General features: G+C 42.2%; 1 protein-coding gene across 1 annotated transcript in view; it reads right to left on the bottom strand.

The window, feature by feature from the left end:
• The window catches only part of NME7 (NME/NM23 family member 7), a 252,898-nt gene extending 229,353 nt beyond the window's left edge, over positions 1-23,545 (bottom strand). The window contains exon 1 of the mRNA XM_063450152.1: positions 23,422-23,545. Within this exon, the coding sequence (XP_063306222.1) occupies positions 23,422-23,424 (3 nt within the window). The 5' untranslated portion in view covers positions 23,425-23,545. The remainder of the gene's footprint in view (positions 1-23,421) is intronic.
• Positions 23,546-23,575: the final 30 nt, after the last annotated feature.

Raw genomic sequence — 23,575 nt, 5'->3', positions numbered from 1 at the left:
TCTCCTCACCCCCTCCCTGTGTTCTCCTCATCTCCCCTTCTCCTCACCCCCTCCCTGTATTCTCCTCATCTCCCCTTCTCCTCACCCCCCTCCATGTGTTCTCCTAATCTCCCCTTCTCCTCACCTCCCCCCTCCCTGTGTTCTCCTAATCTCCACTTCTCCTCACCTCCCCCTCCCTGTGTTCTCCTCATCTCCTCACCCCCCCGTGTTCTTCTTACTCCTCCCCCTCCGTGTTCTTCTGCCCCATGTTCTTCTTACTCCTCCCCCCTCCCTATGTTCTTCTTACTCCTCCCCCTCCCTATGTTCTTCTTACTACTCGCCCTCCCTATGTTCTTCTTACTACTCCCCCCTATGTTCTTCTTACTACTCTCCCCCCTCCCCATGTCCTTCTTATTCCCCTCCCCCTGTGTCCTTCTTATTCCCCTCCCCTGTGTCCTTCTTATTCCCCTCCCCCTGTGTCCTTCTTATTCCCCTCCCCCTGTGTCCTTCTTATTCCCCTCCCCCTGTGTCCTTCTTATTCCCCTCCCATGGGTCCTTCTTATTCCCCTCCCATGGGTCCTTCTTATTCCCCTCCCCCTGTGTCCTTCTTACTCCCCTCCCCGTGTCCATTTTACTCCCCTCCCCCGTGTCCTTCTTACTCCCCCGCCTATGTTCTTTTTACTCCCCCCCCCCTCCCTATGTTCTTGTCACCTCCCCCTCCCTGTAGCGTGGCCGAGCTCAGGGTGCACTTCCTGTCAGTCCGGCAGTGAACAGGAAACTAAATCTCCTGTACCGCGTGGTACCCAGCCGGACTGACAGGAGGAAGAGGAGCTCGGCCACGCTACAGGGAAGGGGAGATGACAAGAGAGGCAGTGCTGCAGCCGCCTGAGGCTCTCTATAGAGCGCTCAGGCGGCTGCAGCCTTATAGAAATGGCCGGCCCTGCTTGGGGTCCCAGGCCAGCTCGGGGCCCCAAGCAATTGCTTGGTTAGCTTGCCTGGTAGTGACAGGCCTGATGATCGGCACGCTACGGGACATCACAATCCTATATCGGCACAGTGCTGCTAAAAGGTTGCCTACCCCTGGTATAGATCATTCCCCTGCAATTTCACTGCTCAATTCACTGTCATTTAGGAGTTAAATCACTTTGTTTCTGTTTATGCAGCCCTAGCCACACCTCCCCTGGCTATGATTGACAGAGCCTGCATGAAAAAAAAACTGGTTTCACTTTCAAACGGATGTAATTTACCTTAAATAATTGTATCTCAATCTCTAAATTGAACTTTAATCACATACAGGAGGCTCTTGCAGGGTCTAGCAAGCTATTAACATAGCAGGGGATAAGAAAATCTTAATTAAACAGAACTTGCAATAAAGAAAGCCTAAATAGGGCTCTCTTTACAGGAAGTGTTTATGGAAGGCTGTGCAAGTCACATGCAGGGAGGTGTGACTAGGGTTCATAAACTAAGGGATTTAACTCCTAAATGGCAGAGGATTAAGCAGTGAGGCTGCAGGGGCATGTTCTATATACCAAAACTGCTTCATTAAGCTGTAGTTGTTCAGGTGACTATAGTGTCCCTTTAAAGTGATTGAGAAATTTCCATCATCTGCGGCAAAACCATCACATCTCAGTGGAATCACGGTGCATATCCCCTAAAAATGTGATATGTAAAGGCTTATAGGATATGTCATTCAGCACTTAGCAGTAGTTTCATTCAAAAAAAACCCAAAAAAACTACTGAAAACAGTGCAAAAATCCAATAGAACCTGAGCAGCTTAATAGGAAACTATAGTATAGTTGAGAAACTAAAGTTGTTTTCCTGGCACTACAGCTCCTGTGGTGCAGAAGACAGCCGCTAGAGTTAATCCTGACAGGTAATTATTACAGTTTATTGAAAAGTACAATAATGACCTTTTCGGGGGTGAAGGGACCTGGAACTATGCACACAAACCACTTCAATGAGATGAAGTGGTCTGGGTGCCTATAGTGTTTGATGTTTTTGCATTGAAAGATACTCAAGTGCCTGACAAAGGAATGCAAATGTACAAGTACCAGTACAGGCAAAAGGAAGGATACCTTTCCTAAGACAACATTCAGAGGTGCTGGCAGAATTGTAAAGTGCAAATTCCTGTACTTGTAAGTAACAGGATCCTGAGAGATAGAGAAGTATAAGCACTTCAAGTGCTCGGAGTGTCCCTTTTATATACAAATATATATATATTTTTAAATCTAATAAAACAGAACAAAGGTCAGGTTGGACGCCCATAAGTAGAAAATAGATTGCTAAAAAAATCTAACTGAACACTATGAATCTCAGCATGATGGGAGAAGAACTGAATTTTAATGAACTCTACGATTTCAGAGTTCAGCATCACGAAGAGGAATTCCACTTGGCTCCATCAATCATGAAATGGCAGTTTCACTCACCATCATACCAGCACACTGTATCTCAGTACCCGTATACATACACATATATATGACAAGAACTTCTAAGTTAAAAAGAGTTTATTTTGTTTACACAAACAGAAACGTGTGAAGTTTATACAAGACCTCTGACAGTGTGCAGTGAAGTTGTAAAGCAGAAATGGTCGCTTTGTTTCTGAAAACAGAAATCTAAGCTTATACAAGAGCTGTGACTTCCAGCTCTATTAAAAGACCATTATAGGCACCCAGACTACTTCAGCTTAATGAAGTGGTCTGGGTGCCAGGTCCATCTAGGATTAACCCTGCCTGCTGTAAACATAGCAGTTTCAGAGAAACTGCTATGTTTACAATAGGGTTAATCCAGCCTCTAGTGGCTGTCTCATTGACAGCCGCTAGAGGCGCTTCCCACTGTGATTTTCACAGTGAGAAGACGCCAGCGTCCATAGGAAAGCATTCAGCCGATGACAGGAGAAGAGGGAGGAGAGTCCCAGCACCGAGGGAGCCCGGCGGGGGGAAAAAAGGTAAGGGATTAACCCCTTCCTCCGCTTTCAGCGCCACGGGAATGGGACACTGAGGGTGGGGGCTCCCTCAGGGCACTATAGTGCCAGGAAAACGAGTATGTTTTCCTGGCAATATAGTGGTCCTTTAAGTCACTTTAAAAAAAAAAAAATAATAATCTAATCACTTTCATGTGTCTTTTCAAATCCTGCCTATTTGTATGTGGTTAAAGACAAAAGATCATCAATTACATACTATGCATAATCGTTTTTGCGAGTGATTCATCATTTTAAATAATTGTGTAAACAGGGTATTATCTTTCCAAAACAATCCCTCATTTCACATGATTAAAAAGCATGCATCTTACCTCCTTAGAGACTTTGCTGAAAAGTCTGACTATGTATTACCACTAATTAAATCACCAAATGATTTGTAATGCAATGATTGTGTGCATTTCTGTGGTGCGCATATATGAATGATGTGTGTGTACATTTTCTTGCCTGGAGTCCCTATTTCCTCCACCTTTGTATCTCCCCTCTCCGAATTTCCCCACTCCCTCCAATCTTTTCTCACCTCTTATTGTATCTATCTCACACCTCTATTTTGTCTCTATTCCCCACTTCTCTTTGTTTACTGTACCAAACTTCCCCATTATCCCTCCCCATGTGACTTCTATTAACTCTGGCTAAGCTGCAGGTTTGTGTGTCTTTAGCCACTCAGACCACTTTGACTGGCTGAGCTCCGGAGGGCAGACTAGTTAGCCGAATGTGATGTTGCTGCAAAGCGGCTCTCCCAGCCAGATCTCCTCACTGGGAGTTAATCAGAACCTTAGCCCTCAGTGTAGATACACACATTCAGGGATCTTGCATTCTAAGTCCCCCTAAAGCAACACATCTGGCTGGCACTGCCTACATTTACGTTAATATGTCCATCACACTATTTTGTTTATCAGTGTGACCTACAATCTGCCTAGTTTCCGAAAAACAATATTATTATTAGTCCTACTATTTTGGAGAGTTGCATATACAAATAAGCAGAGGTAACTTTCCCTGGATAATAACAATGTAAAACATACTCATACATAGGTCTATTGTGCTCCTAAATAAAATAAACATAGGCCAACATTTTGGCTAAACCCTCAACTTTACAATTATAACCAAATGATTAGTATGGCTTCAAAATGTACAAATGCAGAGTGCCTGTAGAGGAGCGGACACCTAGACTAAACTACGCAGACACTAGAAAGACACTAAGTCATACAGCTTGTTAACCTTCATCGATACATCACTGCTCAATTCTCAGCTATTTAGAAATTAAAGGAACACTGTAGGCACCCAGACCACTTCATCTCATTAAAGTGGTCTGGGTGCAAACTTCCATCACCCTTAACCCTGAGCATGTGATTATTGCAGTTTTTATAAACTGCAATAATTACCTGCTAGGGTTAACTCCTCCTCTAGTGGCTGTGTACCAGACAACCACTAGAGGGACCTCCAGTTGGATAGGCGACTTTTGGTCGCCTACAGGACGCTGGACGTCCTCAAGCCTTCTGCACCATGGGCTTGACAGAGGGGGAAGCTGTAGTGTCAGGAAAACGAGTTTCAGATGTAACTTATTTTAAAAGTGTTTATATCCTGCTCTGTAAATTTAACTTTAATTACATACAGGAGGCTCCTGCAGAGTCTAGCAAGCTATCAAAAGAGCAGGAGATAAATAATATATTCAAAATTAAACAGAATAAAAGAAATGTAAACATTAAAAAGAACTTTTTTTACAGGCTGCGTAAGTCACAAGCAGGGAGATGTGGCTAGGGCTGCATAAACAAAGTGATTTAAATCCAAAATGGCAGATAATTGGGCAATGAGACTGCAGGGGCATGATCTATACATCAAAACTACTTAATTAAGCTAACGTTGTTTTGTTGGCTATATTGTCCCTTTAAAAAAAACAGATGCAATTCAAATAGTTTAAAGGAACACTATAGTGTCAGGAATACATTTTATTTACCTTTATTCCAGCACCCTGCCACGCTTTACCTCCTCGTCATCAAATTTGACGATCTCAGCCACTCCAATGCTTTCACATGGAAAAGCATTGGGAGGTTATTTTGCATGCACGACAAAACGCTGCACTACGCCAATCAGTATTTCCTCATAAAGATGTATTGAAAGATGTATTGAATCAATGAGTCTCTATGGGGAGCATTCAGCATCTCCATGCAGAGTGTGGAGATGCTGAATGTCAGTGCTGCACCCAGGAAGCACTTCTAGTGGCCCTCTGAGTGGCCAACATTCAGCTCCTCCATGCAGACTGTAGAGATGCTGAACATAGGTGCTGCACATTGTGCAGCACTGGGCTACGAAATACCTCTAGTGGCTGTCTGTATGACTGTCACTAGAGGTGTTACTAGGCGTAATGTAAACACCTAGTGTTATTAAGGCAGTGTTATTAAAAAGCATGCAGGGACCGGCTGTAGATACCAGAACAACTAGTGACTATAGTGTCCCTTTAAGGAGATGGGGTCGACAACCTATAGTCCTCCATGATTTCCGCAAACTCAATGCTTCCACATAGGGAAGCATTGAGGGGCTAGTGTGCATGTGTTGCAGGCACCATGTTGCACCAACTGGCATCTACTCATAGAGATGCACTGGATCAATGAATTTCTAGAAGGAGCTTTTAGTGTCTTCATGCAGAGTATGAAGATGTAGAACAATGGTCTTCCAAAGATTGCAGACATGCACCAGGAAGGACCTCTTATGACTGTCTAAATGTGACAACCACTATGAGTGGCTTTAGTATAATAGTCAGACTGCAGAGAGAGTGTCTTTGCACCAGAACCACTACATTTCGACGTACTTGAAAACCAGAGTTATCTGAACGGACCTTTCCTGTTTAAATACTTTGTTTATATCATTATGCTGTAGTTCTTCTGGTGTAGTGTGTCTTTAAAGAAAACAATTATTTTCAGGTTCTGTGACATCAACTCCATCTATAACACCACAAACATCTAATCTGGTAAATTTGTACACGAGCAGTACCCAGTTATCTGATGCCTGAATTGTTTGGAAAGAGAGTAATTCGAGATAAATCCACAGAAGCTAAGGAAGGAACAGGAGATCAATACACAAATCTCATTTTACCTCTTCCTTCACCAGTTCACTCTTACAGACACTAAGGCTCCAGATTATAGTTTAATACCCCAGGACTTTCAGAATGCCTGGCACTACCTTATGGTGAGAAAGGAGGAGTGAGATTTGTTGAACATAAAGTACTGATTATCCTACACAATCTTGACTTGCCCTGGACATCCCCCTAGTTTCAATCTGACCTCCATGAGAATGGGAAGTAGTTTTGGCACTGACTGATCCTTATTGATATGCTGGTGCTAATAACCCTTACCAGAGATTAAGAGACTTGAGGCATGCAGACTTCATTTCACCCAATGCCCGGGACATATATTTCTGGGTGCTGGGCAGGTAGCTTTTTTAAAACTTTTATCTCTGCTGGGGGAAACCGGCTGGGCTGCCTGAGAAGGACAGAGATCGGGAGCAGCAAGAGGTTTGCACCTCAGACAGGTCCATCTGTCTCTAGTTAGTCAGAGCTCAGCCACTGGGATTTACAGCATACACTCTGACATACTAACTGCCGAACCAAGACAAATCAATTACTGAGATGTGTAAAACCTCACACTCCCACACTAGACCACCAGGGATCCAAAACCAACTGCTGGACCACAAGGGATCCAAGAAACCCCATAAAGTGGGGGGACATCTACATTAAAATACACAATATACACCCAGCACACACATTACATTTTGAGTCAGGACAAGTAGGTTGTCATGATGGACAAGCACATTGTGCTCCAACTTTAGATGTTTTCAACATTTCTACATAGCCGTATTGTGAATTACTATGCTTTAAATAACGTAAAACACTTTTCAAGAAAACAGTTATACAAGGATTAAGGATGGTTGAGAAAAGCATATACCATATCTGGAACTCTTAGTTCTTAAACTAAAGCAGTAACTTTAAAAGATGTTGGAATAAAAATGTAAATGAATATATATAAAAATTTCAAAGAAAAAAGTATGGGCCGATATAATAAACATGGGATCTGGGTTAAAAATGCCACTAGTGGAATATTTCATTTAGAACTCTTTAGAAGTACTGCTTCCTTCACTCTTTAAAAAATTAAATGTAAAATAAATCAATAAAAATCGTGTTTGGCTCCTAATGTCTAGATAGTTTACCCAATTCCTACAATATAGACTTGTGAAACTCGTCCTTAACAAACAATTAATATACAGGAAGACAACTTAATCATGGACTAGGAACGTAGAGATGATCTCAAACTAGAGTTATTTTCAGATATGTATATTCCAAGAAATATTTTCACGTTTACTGGAGATAAAAAAAATAATTATATTTATATTAAGAGGGAGACAAGTAGACCTTCAGAATGCTATAAAAAGAAGAAGCACGGCAAAGCCATATCTAAACATTGGGCAGCAGTAAAAACAAAGAACAAGGATAAAGTACACAAATAATAATGTGTGAGTAAAGCAGACAGATCAGAATACATGCTAAGCAAGGAATTAACTGCAACGACTGCAAACAAAGAAAGGTTTGCAGCAAAAACAACAGACATTTGGACATTGTAAGAAGCATATTATTGTATTGCTTCTTCATGCTTAGTGGCGTGTTACAATGAGGCCCTGTGTTAGAAGAGCATTTTGTATTTTTCCACATTTCCTTTAATAGCAAGGTACTTCATGGTGTTTCTGAAAGAAACATGGATACAGGTGTATAAAATTAAGCACCTAGCCATGCAGCCTGCATTTACACACATTTGTGAAGAAATGGTCATTCTGAAGAGCTCAGTGAATTCAAGCGTGGTACTGTGATAGGATACCATCTTTGCAATAAGTCAGTTCCTGAAATTTCATCCCTGCTAGATATTCCACAGTCAACTGGAAGCGGTATTATTGGAAAGTGGAAACGTTTAGGAACAGCAACTCAGCCACAGTGGAAGACCGTGTAAAGTCACAGAGTGGGATCACAGAGTGATGAGGTGAATGGTGCGCAAAAGTCACCAACGCTCTGCTGATTTCATGGCTGAAGAGTACCAAACTTACACTGCATTAATATCAACACAAATATGGTGTGGCAGGAGCTTCATGGGATGGACAAAGGATAGACTAATTTGCCTTGTATATGTTTCCTACTCTTACAAATTTTGACAAAGGGTGGAGTTTAAGGTAAGCTCTAGCTTTTTTGTCAAGTTTGTCAAGCTAACAAAGGAAGTGGAGATTCCCTAAGATCCATCCTATGTCAAGACTGGTCAGGCGTAAGAAAAATACATAGGACAAAATAGTCCCTTCTTTGTCTCATGTTTTAAAGACAAATCGATCAGAAATGAAGAACAGATTCTGAGAAGAAGAAAAAACTATTTAAGAAATGTGAGTAAGAGGTGATAAAGCCACTTTATCTTGCTAAAATTCTGAGTTCATTGAATAACTATGTCAATATTCAGGGCTCTCAGCACTAGGGCCCCAACCTTTCTAATTGACACTATTTTATGTGTCAGGTCAAGTAGATTGCCATGATAGACAAGTAGTTTGGATGCTTTATACCATGGGTAGTCAACCTGGTCCCTGCCGCCCACTAGTGGGCGGTTTGGGATTTTAGGTGGGCGGTGGTGGGTTCTGGAGAAAACGCCTGGTGGGCCCCGATGGCCGTGGTCCAACACCGGCAGGGGAGATCCTTTCATCTCCCCTGCTGGCCAATGCAGAGCCAGCTTTGCTGTAAGCCTTCTTATAAACCTTGTTGTAATCACTGGCACTTAGAGTCAGCTTGCAGCCAGAGGAGCTGCAGGCTAAAGTGAACATGCCACCACTGGACCACCAGGGCTTGCAGCATTATGTCGCCTCTCCCTGGTAAAAGCTAAGAAGAAGGGAGGGGAAGACATTAAGATAGATTTTCACATCTCACCCACCTACACACAGCATAGACACTGTGCACCCTTCACACACTACACCCCTCACACACATTATACCCCTCACACACACAGACCTCCCCCTCACACACACACACACACACACACACACACAGACTTCCCCCTCACACAGTGGCGTCGCTAGGAGGGGGCCAGAGGGGGCCATGGCCCCCCCTACATCATGCTGTGCCCCCCCATGGGCCCCCCCAAATGCCAGCAACTTGCTGGCCATGTTCTTCAATTATATTCCCTCGGACTGTAACAGTGTGTTACAGCCCGAGGGAATGCAGGGCAGTCTGGCCAGAGGAGCTGGGTGCTGTTTGTGCAGAGATGTTGGGGCCGGAGAGAGCACTGCCAGGCTCCCCGGCACAGGCCCCACCCCCAAACCAAGCCCCGCCTCCCGCACATAAGCCCGCCCCCGCCGTAAAGCAGCAGCCCTTGCTGCTGCAGAAGATGGCTGTCTGACCCCCAGCAACAGGCTGCAGTGACAGGTAGGCTTGATGTGCGTGTGTGTGTCAGCCCTTGCTGCTGCAGAAGATGGCTGTCTGACCCCCAGCAACAGGCTGCAGTGACAGGTAGGCTTGATGTGCGTGTGTGTGTGTGTGTGTGTATGGACTCAGCAGTCTGTGTGTGTGTGTGTATGTGTGTGTGTGTATGGACATAGCAGTCTGTGTGTGTGTATGGACTCAGCAGTCTGTGTGTGTGTGTGTGTGTGTGTGTGTATGGACATAGCAGTCTGTGTGTGTGTATGGACTCAGAAGTCTGTATGTGTGTGTATGGACTCAGCAGTCTATGTGTGTGTGTGTGTGTGTCTGTGTGTATGGATTCAGCAGTCTGTGTGTGTGTGTGTGTGTGTGTCTGTGTGTATGGATTCAGCAGTCTGTGTGTGTGTGTGTGTGTGTGTGTCTGTGTGTATGGACTCAGCAGTCTGTGTGTGTGTATGTACTCAGCAGTCTGTGTGTGTGTGTACTCAGCAGTCTGTGTGTGTGTGTATAGACTCAGCAGTCTGTGTGTGTGTGTGTGTATATAGACTCAGCAGTCTGTGTGTGTGTGTGTGTGTGTGTGTGTATAGACTCAGCAGTCTGTGTGTGTGTGTGTGTGTGTGTGTATGGACTCAGCAGTCTGTGTCTGTGTGTATGGACTCAGCAGTCTGTGTCTGTGTGTATGGACTCAGCAGTCTGTGTCTGTGTGTATGGACTCAGCAGTCTGTGTCTGTGTGTATGGACTCAGCAGTCTGTGTCTGTGTGTATGGACTCAGCAGTCTGTGTCTGTGTGTATGGACTCAGCAGTCTGTGTCTGTGTGTATGGACTCAGCAGTCTGTGTCTGTGTGTATGGACTCAGCAGTCTGTGTCTGTGTGTATGGACTCAGCAGTCTGTGTCTGTGTGTATGGACTCAGCAGTCTGTGTCTGTGTGTATGGACTCAGCAGTCTGTGTCTGTGTGTATGGACTCAGCAGTCTGTGTCTGTGTGTATGGACTCAGCAGTCTGTGTCTGTGTGTATGGACTCAGCAGTCTGTGTCTGTGTGTATGGACTCAGAGGTCTGTGTGTGTATATGGACGTGTGAGTGTATGGACTCAGCAGTCTCTGTGTGTGTGTGTGTATGGACTCAGCAGTCTCTGTGTGTATGGACTCAGCAGTCTGTGTGTGTGTGTGTGTGTGTGTGTATGGACTCAGCAGTCTGTGTGTGTGTATGACTCAGTAGTCTGTGTGTGTGTATGACTCAGCAGTCTGTGTGTGTGTATGACTCAGCAGTCTGTGTGTGTGTGTGTATGACTCAGCAGTCTGTGTGTGTGTGTATGACTCAGCAGTCTGTGTGTGTGTGTATGACTCAGCAGTCTGTGTGTGTGTGTATGACTCAGCAGTCTGTGTGTGTATGGACTCAGCAGTCTGTGTGTGTATGGACTCAGCAGTCTGTGTGTGTATGGACTCAGCAGTCTGTGTGTGTGTAAGGACTCAGCAGTCTGTGTGTGTGTAAGGACTCAGCAGTCTGTGTGTGTGTAAGAACTCAGCAGTCTGTGTGTGTGTAAGGACTCAGCAGTCTGTGTGTGTGTGTGTAAGGACTCAGCAGTCTGTGTGTGTGTGTGTGTGTGTAAGGACTCAGCAGTCTGTGTGTGTGTGTGTAAGGACTCAGCAGTCTGTGTGTGTGTGTAAGGACTCAGCAGTCTGTGTGTGTGTGTAAGGACTCAGCAGTCTGTGTGTGTGTGTAAGGACTCAGCAGTCTGTGTGTGTGTGTAAGGACTCAGCAGTCTGTGTGTGTGTGTAAGGACTCAGCAGTCTGTGTGTGTGTGTAAGGACTCAGCAGTCTGTGTGTGTGTGTGTAAGGACTCAGCAGTCTGTGTGTGTGTAAGGACTCAGCAGTCTGTGTGTGTGTAAGGACTCAGCAGTCTGTGTGTGTGTGTGTATATGTACTCAGCACACTGTGTGTCTGTGTGTGTGTGTGTATGGACTCAGCAGTCTGTGTGTGTGTGTGTATGGACTCAGCAGTCTGTGTGTGTGTGTGTGTATATGAACTCAGCAGTCTGTGTGTGTATGGACTCAGCAGTCTGTGTGTGTATGGACTCAGCAGTCTGTGTGTGTATAGAGTCAGCAGTCTGTGTGTGTATGGACTCAGCAGTCTGTGTGTGTGTAAGGACTCAGCAGTCTGTGTGTGTGTGTGTAAGGACTCAGCAGTCTGTGTGTGTGTGTGTGTGTAAGGACTCAGCAGTCTGTGTCTGTGTGTGTATGGACTCAGCAGTCTGTGTCTGTGTGTGTATGGACTCAGCAGTCTGTGTCTGTGTGTGTATGGACTCAGCAGTCTGTGTCTGTGTGTGTATGGACTCAGCAGTCTGTGTCTGTGTGTGTATGGACTCAGCAGTCTGTGTCTGTGTGTGTATGGACTCAGCAGTCTGTGTCTGTGTGTGTATGGACTCAGCAGTCTGTGTCTGTGTGTGTATGGACTCAGCAGTCTGTGTCTGTGTGTGTATGGACTCAGCAGTCTGTGTCTGTGTGTGTGTGTGTGTGTGTATGGACTCAGCAGTCTGTATCTGTGTGTGTGTGTGTGTGTATGGACTCAGCAGTCTGTATCTGTGTGTGTGTGTGTGTGTGTGTGTATGGACTCAACAATCTGTGTGTGTGTGTGTGTGTGTGTGTGTATGGACTCAGCAGTCTATCAATAATTAAAATTCCTGTGAGTTGTTGTGTAGGATGGGCCCCAGTGCATTGCTTTGCCCAGGGGCCCTTAACGGTGTTAAAATAGTACTGCTTGTGTGTGTCAGTGAGCTTCTATTTAGTGAGCATGTGTGTGTCAGTGAGCTTGTCTTTAGTGAGCTTGTGTGTGTCCCTGAACTTTGTAGTGAGCTTTCTGTTTATACAATTGAGTTTGTCTGTAGTAAGCTTGTGTGTGAGTCAGAGAGTTTTGTCTGTCAGTAAGCCTGTGTGTGAGTCAGAGAGTTTTGTCTGTCAGTAAGCATATTTGCGCTTGTGTGCTTACTGTAATTATATATATATATATATATATATATATATATATATATATATATATATATATATATATATATATATATATATATATATATATATATATATATATATATATATATATATTGACTTGTAGGAATTGCATACATTTTTTTCCAGGGCTGCTTTGGATTCCCAGGGATTCCCAGTTTGGCTCTGCTAGCAAGTGCACTTTACCGCTAAATCATCTGTGTGAGCTGCCGCACACTTTAGCCCTGTTACACGCTTCTGGGAGCTGCTGTTGACAGGTACTAGTAGTCTAGAGATTGGGACATGGGTTATATGCTCAGCTATCTGTATAATACAGATCTGTGTGTATATAATATCCCGGGATAGTCAGTGCTTCCTGTATAGTGCTGCTTTCTGTATAATACAGGCATGTGTCTGTATAATATCCCGGGACAGTCAGTGCTCCCTGTATAGTGCTGCTCTCTGTCTTGGGATATTATACACAAACAGACCTGTATTACACAGAGAGCAGCACTATACAGGGAGCACTGACTGTCCCAATTTATTATACACACAACCCTGTATTATGCAGAGAGCACTGACTGTCCAGGGATATTATACACAGACAGTAATTGATAGCTGTGCTGCAAAATGTCCTTGGAAATTTTTTTCAAATGTTGGCAACTATGGCACTATATCAAGGGTAATGTGTTTGTTTTTTAATAATCCCTGGTGGAAAATAATGAATCCTCCACCAGGGATTATTTAAAAAAAAAAAAAACACACATTGTGTCGGGGGCGGGGCTTAACATGCGGCAGGGGTGGGTCAAACCGCGGCGAGGGCGGGTTAAATGTGCCCCCTACTTTTGTCCCTGTCCCTCCATTTGCCCCCCCTAAAAATGAATCCTAGAGACGCCACTGCCCTCACTCACACACACACACACACACACACTCCTTCCCCCTCACACACCCTGCACCCCTAATACACACTACCCCACACTGCCCCCCTCACACACAAACCCTGGCCCCCTCACACACACTGCCCCATCACACACACAATACACTGCTCTCCTCACACACATACACACACACACACACACACACACACTGTACCCCTCACTGCCACCCTCACAAACACACAATTCCCCCCCACACACACACACACACACACTACACCCTTCGCACACAAACACTCACACAGCACCTCACAGACAAAGAAAAAAGTAGAATAGAAAATGGGAAAAAAGGAAAAAAAATAGATCAATTTAAGTACTTTTTTTTTTCTTTTCTTTTTTTTTTAAATCCTCCTTTCTAAACATAATTATTATTATTTTTTAAATCACATTGGACTTTAAATTTAGTTACTGTGGCACTGGTGGGCACTAAGGAAATGTTAACATCAACAAAGATACAAAAGTGGGCGGTAGGTATTAAAAGGTTGACTACCCCTGCTTTATACCTTTTGACAAGTATATTTTGTAAAATAGCCATACCCATGCTAGTAAGTCTAAAGCTGGGACTATTCCAGGTCAGTACTGCAAATAGACTGCTACAATTGGCAATTGTTTGTAATAGTATTGTATCAGCTTTGTAGTACTCTGTTGTGAGTATATTATATCATTTAAACATTCTCCGCTTTGTTTGGCTTCTACACAAAGGCTACAAATAACTAGGTACAGGGAATGATACAAGTCAACACATCAAATAGTTTTTTTTTTGTCTTTTGTTTACACTACCTACAACTTACATAAACACAAAAGCTGCAAATGATATTTGAGTGTCATCACTCCAGGGCGCTTCTGCAACCTAAAACCAAGTCCTTCTCCTGTAGCTCGGCTTATGAGGCAGCAACCTTATGCATTAGCTGCCCAACTTTGGACAGGAACAATGACATTGATGTTTTTTAACACATTCCATAGGCATCTATTGCATATCACAATAGTTGCCTGTGATGTCATTTTAATCGGTGACATCAGTGGATGTTACAAATGGATTATACTCAGTCCTATTTAAATTACATTTTTTAATACAAGCAACAGCAATTTACAAAATCTAGCTTAATTAGAAAAAACAAACTGAAAAGTCACAGGTTAGCTATAATTTATGTAATCTGTTGTTTTTTTCCCCCAATAACATTCGGTTTGTTTTGACAGTATTTAAGAACAGTTTGTATTCTGATATCAGTCTTTCAATCTCTGAAAGGCTCAGTTGTGGCATGATTGGTTTCCTAAGTACAGATTATGGCGTCATTTCTACTTTAATAAGATTATAGTCCTCATATCTGCTTAAATTACGCTCCTGACAATAAATAAGTGGATGGCTGGAAGTTACATCATAGCATATCATTTATTTAGGTTCAGTAATTCTATTTAATGAAGAAGGCATGTCAAAGCTGTGGATCGATGCTAATCTAAAACACTGGAACCATTTCCATGATTATTTCAGCCAAATAGGCTTGCTGCCAAGCAAATCATAATACTAGATGGGTATGCTCTGTTTAGTTGTAATCAAACATAGGTAGCCGTACTCATTCAGAATAAGCAAGGGCTAGTTCTGTAATAATGACTAAGACACCTGTGCCTTTAATTCTGCCTTAATTTTTCTGCTGATTCCCAGTGTAAGTGAGTACCAGCACAGATTAAACTATGAAAAGGGGAAACATGATTCAATAATTCTATATAATAATTATGCGTTGAATTACTCAATGAGGCAAAGAATTAGCATTGCTTTTTCTCTGTTCCAGTTATGCTCAGTAACCAAAAAAGAAATGTTTTTCGAACCACACTTAACTGATACCCACTAATCTATGTGGAAGCTCCATGAAAAATAACATTATTTTTAAAAAATATCAATGCAAAGCAGTAAAAAGGCTGCATACTACAAATACATAATCAATACATCATAAAACAGAGTGGGACCGAAGACAAAATGCAAAAGATACAGCTGGGTGTGTTTTGAATCTACACAAAACTATTTCCAACAGTCAACTATACAGCTACAATCTATAACCCTAGTTCATGCCTCCCAAAAGTCCAGATTTCATCGGGAGAGTCACAATTTTTAGGCTTCTAGGGGGTGTCAGGAAGAAATTGCTTCTAGATGCTGTCTGTCTAAGACATTCAATGTTTGAGGTTCTTCATCTTTGTCGTCATAACGCACATTAGGATAACTCTGAACACTGCTAATCTTTTTTTTATATTCTCCATTAGAATATACAAGGTTTGGGATAAAACAATACAGCGAGTAGTGTGAGGATTCAGAAAAATACAGCAAAGCAAGGACAGTAAGTGGGGAGCTGGAATGTTTGCCTCCAACTTACAGTGAGCACTTTATGTTATGAGAAAAACTGAGCAACTGTTTGGGACAAAAATGGGTAATTGAGCATTGCTGTATTAAAACCTGTATTCGTTTTTGGACAATGCAAAACATTGCCACATTGAAGTTGTCTGAAGCCATGACTCTAGTGGCAGTCAGACTGACTCCTTCATTAGGCACTCAATTCTTGAAGGTCTTCATATTCGTGAGTATACAACGCATGGTGCTGAACACTGCTAAAGCTTCCCATAGAGATAGATATAGATATATATATATATATATATATATATATATATATATAAATATATATATATTCATAGATTGCAAAAGCATGGAAGCTTCTCATTGGATTCCATCCTTTTCTATGAGAATCATTAAATTGTAGGAGAACAGCAATTACAGAACAAGGACCATAGGTCCCCAATGCTTGATTCACTCACAGAACTATTCTGGATTACAGGAGAGTTTAACTCCTTAAAGGGGTAATATAGTTACGAAAACACTATAGCTTAATAAAGAAACTTTGGTGAATACATCATGCCCTTGAAGTCTCACTGCTCAATTATCTGCCATTTAGGAATTAAATAATTTTGTTTATGCAGCCCTAGTCACACCTCTTCTGGTTGTGACTGGCACAGCATGCATGAAAAAAAAAATCTACATTTTCAATCAGATGTTAACTTACTTTAGACATCGTATCTCCTGCTCTGTAAATTGAACTTTTATCACACACACAGGAGGCTTCTGTGTGATCCCAAAGGCCATTAACAGAGCAGGAGATAAGAAAGTTTAAATTAAACAGAATTGGTAATAAAGTGTAAACATTAGATGTCTCTTTACAGGAAGTGTTTTGGAAGACGAGTGTGACTAGAGCGGCACAGTGATTTAACTCCTAAATGGCAGAGAATCGAGCAGTGAGACAAAACCACCTAATTCAGTTAAAGTTGTTTTCATGCCTATAGTGTCCCTTTAATAATTTCTACACAATAAATGCAACTAAAGAAAACAAACTCAATGTACAGTGAGGGGAAAAAGTATTTGATCCCCTGCTGATTTTGAACGTTTGTCCACTGACAAAAAAAATTATCAGTCTATATTTTAATGGTAGGTGTATTTTAACAGTGAGAGACAGAATAACAAAAACAAAAAAAAAATTCCAGAAAAACACATATTAAAAAAGTTATACATTGATTTGCATGTCAATGAGTGAAATAAGCATTTGATCCTCTAACAATCAGCAAGATTTCTGGCTCCCAGGTGTATTTTATACAGTTAACGAGCTGAGATTAGGAGCACTCTCTTACAGGGAGTGCTCCTAATCTCAGCTTGTTACCTGTGTAAAAGACACCTGCCCACAGAAGCAATCAATCAGATTCCAAACTCTCCACCATGGCCAAGAGCAAAGAGATGTCCAAGGATGTCAAGGACAAGATTGTAGACCTACACAAGGCTGGAATGAGCTACAAGACCATCGCCAAGCAGCTTGGTGATAAGGTGACAGTTGTTGCAATTATTTGCAAATGGAAGAAACAGAAAATAACTGTCAGTCTCCCTCGGTCTGGTGCTCCATGCAAGATCTCACCTCATGGAGTTACCATGATAATAAGAACTGTGAGGAATCAGCCCAGAAATACATGGGAGGTTCTTGTTAACGATCTCAAGGCAGCTGGGACCATAGTCACCAAGAAAACAATTGGTAGCACACTACGCCGTGAAGGACTGACATCCTGCAGCACCTGCAAGGTCCCTCTGCTCAATAAAAAGCACATGTACAGGCCCGTCTGAAGTTTGCCAATGAACATTTGAATGATTCAGAGGAGAACTGGGTAAAAGTGTTATCAGATGAGACCAAAATCGAGCTCTTTGGCATCAACTCAACTTGCCGTGTTTGGAAGAGGAGGAATGCTGCTTATGATCCCAAGAACAGCATCCCCACTGTCACACATGGAGGTGAAAACATTATGCTTTGGGGTGTTTTTTCTGCTAAGGGTCTTTCCCAGTGTCTTTTCAAACCGTGGGTGTCTGCATCATACTGGGCAGAGGAGGGACCACAAAGGCAAGCTAAAAGAATTTTCAAAATTGATAAAAAATTTGGTGGCATTCACTCAGCCGTGGTATTTAAATCAGTTTACAGGGCTATGTGCAGCTTATCTGTCAGGCTAGGAACACCAATTGTATTAAATGATAGCTGGGGCCCCTTGGTAGCAGCAGCGGTTTAAAGGAACATTCGCCACTGGGGGTTGGGATCCCTATGCACCATCTTACTTTGAGGTGTCATACCATTTTTAAATGGCTCAAAACAAAAGTTTGTCGCCAGGTACCCGTCCACATTGTCTCCTGCCTCCTCTGCTCAGCTGATATAAGAAAGCTGGGAGAGAAGCAACAGATGCCCACCAACAGTGCAGTACAATAGTGCAGTCTGGACAAGGTTAACACCTTAATGTAAGGTATCGCCCAGGAACTCCAGAAACAACTTCACGGAGTTAAAGCTGCTTTATGCGCATAGTTTTTTTAAGCTAAATGTGAAATTTTACTTTTACATTTTCTTATTTAAAAAATAAAATTGTTTTACTCTTTAAGACCAATCAGCCCTGCCCTCACATGCAGAATTTCATTTTTCTGCTCCAGTAATGGTGTATATAACATCACACGTGTGGGTATGAACAACTTTATTCTTTCACAAACAAGAACAAAGCTATTGGACACACTAGTGGAAGTTGTGCTGTGGCTTCTAGTTTTCGAAACAGTTTAATTCATACAGGGAACTCATGGAGTTCCCAGCACTCCATCCTTTGTGTGCTGCTCAGGCTAATGAGGAAGACCACTCACACACAGCCTATTAGAGTTGTTCATTGTTCATGTAACTTGGTATGACTAAAGCAGAGTGTAATCCCTGTCTTAGCCATGCCTCCAGTGGGGTCCGGGTTGGGGCAGCCATGGACCTTCATTCATTGTTAAAACGCCCACAAGGGATACGCTAACAATCATAACCACTACAGTCCGAAGGAGTACCCTCCTGGTACTGTTCCTCTATAATGGGTCCATGACAGGCGCTTGGTCTCCTCTTAAGAAATTTACGAAATCTGGATCTTACAGAGCTGCAGAAGCAGGGTGCTAACCCTGCTGTCCATTCATTGACTGAGTGCATCAGCATAGCTTGCAACAATGAGAGGTCAGACATGGTGGTGGGGGCGATGCCATAGATGACACGCGTGGGAACTCCCCACAATAGACATGTCAGCCTGGCAACAAGCACACCAGGATGACTGACAGCCTGTCTGGCTGGCCCACAAACTACAGAACAATATAGAGAGTGCATTCTCTTCATGGTCCAAGTGCACTGTTCACAGTAGGAGTGCCTGTAAAGATGCAATCGGGACGGTGGATCTGTGTGAGCTTATCACTCTCAGCCAATGAATGTATCTCTGTGCTTCGAAATATGCACAGAATTCACATTAGCCAGCTCAGAACTCTGGCTAATGACATCCCAATGACACAACTGTAGTTACACCTCTAGCAGCAAAGGATTTTTATTTAGTATGTGTAGTGAAAAGCTGCACATACAGATTCCAGACACCAGGATCACTGAAGTGGACATGGTGCTTGAAGAAGCCCCTTTGAAAATCGTCAGCCACTTCCTAAACCGTGTTATAATTGCAGCATGTCTTTCTGCAATATATTGACAATTAAACTTCACTCACCAGAAACACTACAGCACGCTGCAATGTAAGTAGTTAAGCTGTCATAGAGTTCTGAAAGCCAGAAGAATATGCTAGTAGCTTCCTTTAGCTTTCTTGAGCTAGGCACTGCAGGGCCAGCTCCTTGGCTCAGATCATCAACTTAACGCACACAGCCAATGAGCTTGTCCCTGTGCCACCGGGCTTAGCTCAGGAAGAGAGCTCTCACTGAGGTTGGGAGCGAGTAGACCCCAGGTAGGAAGTCAACCTGTTCCAAAGCGGTTTGACGTCTTACATTGAGAGAGACGCTAGGGCACTAATGGCACCAGAACCACTCACTGCAGACTGTGACACCTCAGATACCTCAAGTCAAACTGTCTGCAAGCTATGACTACTTACATTGATGGAGGGGGCTGCACCAGGCGCTTCTAGCACCATAACCACTAAAGTGTGCTGTAGTGGTTATATTGTTTGGAGTGTATTTTTAATATGGCGAATTAATCCAGTTTGTCTGTTTTGCCTAAAATCAGCTATACCATTGTCTATCTGTCCTCCACAATTCCTATGTAGTGAAAAACCCCTAAGCAGTTTAAACAATATATTGGATTAAAATGGATAGTTGAAATTAGGCCGTCGATGGACAGTATCCCGAGATAGAATTAAACTCGTGGAGGGAGGGAGGACGCAGCACAAGTGTAATCATGGTAGTAGTGGGCATTCCCCCCCCCCCCATATACCCCAAATATTATAACCTTCGGCCTCCCACCTAGTCCATCTATCTATCTCTATATCCATATATCTCTATCTCCCTACATACATATCTCTCGATCTCTATCTCTATCTCCCTACATACATATCTCTCGATCTCTATCTCTATCTCCCTACATACATATCTCTCTATCTCTATCTCCCTACATACATATCTCTCGATCTCTATCTCTATCTCCCTACATACATATCTCTCGATCTCTATCTCTATCTCCCTACATACATATCTCTCGATCTCTATCTCTATCTCCCTACATACATATCTCTCGATCTCTATCTCTATCTCCCTACATACATATCTCTCGATCTCTATCTCTATCTCCCTACATACATATCTCTCGATCTCTATCTCTATCTCCCTACATACATATCTCTCGATCTCTATCTCTATCTCCCTACATACATATCTCTCGATCTCTATCTCTATCTCCCTACATACATATCTCTCGATCTCTATCTCTATCTCCCTACATACATATCTCTCGATCTCTATCTCTATCTCCCTACATACATATCTCTCGATCTCTATCTCTATCTCCCTACATACATATCTCTCGATCTCTATCTCTATCTCCCTACATACATATCTCTCGATCTCTATCTCTATCTCTACCTACATACATATCTCTATCTCTACCTACATACATATCTCTATCTCTACCTACATACATATCTCTCTATCTCTACCTACATACATATCTCTCTATCTCTACCTACATACATATCTCTCTATCTCTACCTACATACATATCTCTCTATCTCTACCTACATACATATCTCTCTATCTCTATCTACCTACATACATATCTCTCGATCTCTATCTACCTACATACATATCTCTCGATCTCTATCTACCTACATACATATCTCTCGATCTCTATCTACCTACATACATATCTCTCGATCTCTATCTACCTACATACATATCTCTCGATCTCTATCTACCTACATACATATCTCTCGATCTCTATCTACCTACATACATATCTCTCGATCTCTATCTACCTACATACATATCTCTCGATCTCTATCTACCTACATACATATCTCTCGATCTCTATCTACCTACATACATATCTCTCGATCTCTATCTACCTACATACATATCTCTCGATCTCTATCTACCTACATACATATCTCTCGATCTCTATCTACCTACATACATATCTCTCGATCTCTATCTACCTACATACATATCTCTCGATCTCTATCTACCTACATACATATCTCTCGATCTCTATCTACCTACATACATATCTCTCGATCTCTATCTACCTACATACATATCTCTCTACCTCTATCTACCTACATACATATCTCTCTACCTCTATCTACCTACATACATATCTCTCTACCTCTATCTACCTACATACATATCTCTCTACCTCTATCTACCTACCTACATACATATCTCTCTACCTCTATCTACCTACCTACATACATATCTCTCTACCTCTATCTACCTACATACATATCTCTCTACCTCTATCTACCTACATACATATCTCTCTACCTCTATCTACCTACATACATATCTCTCTACCTACCTACATACATATCTCTCTACCTCTCTATCTACCTACATACATATCTCTCTACCTCTCTATCTACCTACATACATATCTCTCTACCTCTCTATCTACCTACATACATATCTCTCTACCTCTCTATCTACCTACATACATATCTCTCTACCTCTCTATCTACCTACATACATATCTCTCTACCTCTATCTACCTACATACATATCTCTCTACCTCTCTATCTACCTACATACATATCTCTCTACCTCTCTATCTACCTACATACATATCTCTCTACCTCTCTATCTACCTACATACATATCTCTCTACCTCTCTATCTACCTACATACATATCTCTCTACCTCTCTATCTACCTACATACATATCTCTCTACCTCTCTATCTACCTACATACATATCTCTCTACCTCTCTATCTACCTACATACATATCTCTCTACCTCTCTATCTACCTACATACATATCTCTCTACCTCTCTATCTACCTACATACATATCTCTCTACCTCTCTATCTACCTACATACATATCTCTCTACCTCTCTATCTACCTACATACATATCTCTCTACCTCTCTATCTACCTACATACATATCTCTCTACCTCTCTATCTACCTACATACATATCTCTCTACCTCTCTATCTACCTACATACATATCTCTCTACCTCTCTATCTACCTACATACATATCTCTCTACCTCTCTATCTACCTACATACATATCTCTCTACCTCTATCTACCTACATACATATCTCTCTACCTACCTACATACATACATATCTCTCTACCTACCTACATACATATCTCTCTACCTCTCTATCTACCTACATACATATCTCTCTACCTCTCTATCTACCTACATACATATCTCTCTACCTCTCTATCTACCTACATACATATCTCTCTACCTCTCTATCTACCTACATACATATCTCTCTACCTCTCTATCTACCTACATACATATCTCTCTACCTCTCTATCTACCTACATACATATCTCTCTACCTCTCTATCTACCTACATACATATCTCTCTACCTCTCTATCTACCTACATACATATCTCTCTACCTCTCTATCTACCTACATACATATCTCTCTACCTCTCTATCTACCTACATACATATCTCTCTACCTCTCTATCTACCTACATACATATCTCTCTACCTCTCTATCTACCTACATACATATCTCTCTACCTCTCTATCTACCTACATACATATCTCTCTACCTCTCTATCTACCTACATACATATCTCTCTACCTCTCTATCTACCTACATACATATCTCTCTACCTCTCTATCTACCTACATACATATCTCTCTACCTCTCTATCTACCTACATACATATCTCTCTACCTCTCTATCTACCTACATACATATCTCTCTACCTCTCTATCTACCTACATACATATCTCTCTACCTCTCTATCTACCTACATACATATCTCTCTACCTCTCTATCTACCTACATACATATCTCTCTACCTCTCTATCTACCTACATACATATCTCTCTACCTCTCTATCTACCTACATACATATCTCTCTACCTCTCTATCTACCTACATACATATCTCTCTACCTCTCTATCTACCTACATACATATCTCTCTACCTCTCTATCTACCTACATACATATCTCTCTACCTCTCTATCTCTATATACATATCTACCTCTATATACATATCTATCTCTCTGTTTATCTCTCTGTCTCTATATCCATATCTCTCTCTATATCCTCACATACATCATGTCCCCGGTTTCCCGGGGGTCTCACTCACCATTTTGAGTCAGTGCTTGCAGCTCTCTATTGTGTTGTCAGTCACCCAGTCACTGTCACTCTCAAACATTAACGGTAGCGACACAGTGTCTCCATGGTAACGGCAGCAAACCGGAAGCGGCTAAGCGTCGCTTGCTCCATGACGCGCGCGGTCC

The sequence above is a fragment of the Pelobates fuscus genome, chromosome 1 (genome assembly GCF_036172605.1).
Source record: "Pelobates fuscus isolate aPelFus1 chromosome 1, aPelFus1.pri, whole genome shotgun sequence".
NCBI classification, from domain to species: Eukaryota; Metazoa; Chordata; class Amphibia; order Anura; family Pelobatidae; genus Pelobates; species Pelobates fuscus.
Note: the sequence above shows the minus strand (reverse complement) of the source record. Positions and strands in the feature narration are given on the sequence as shown.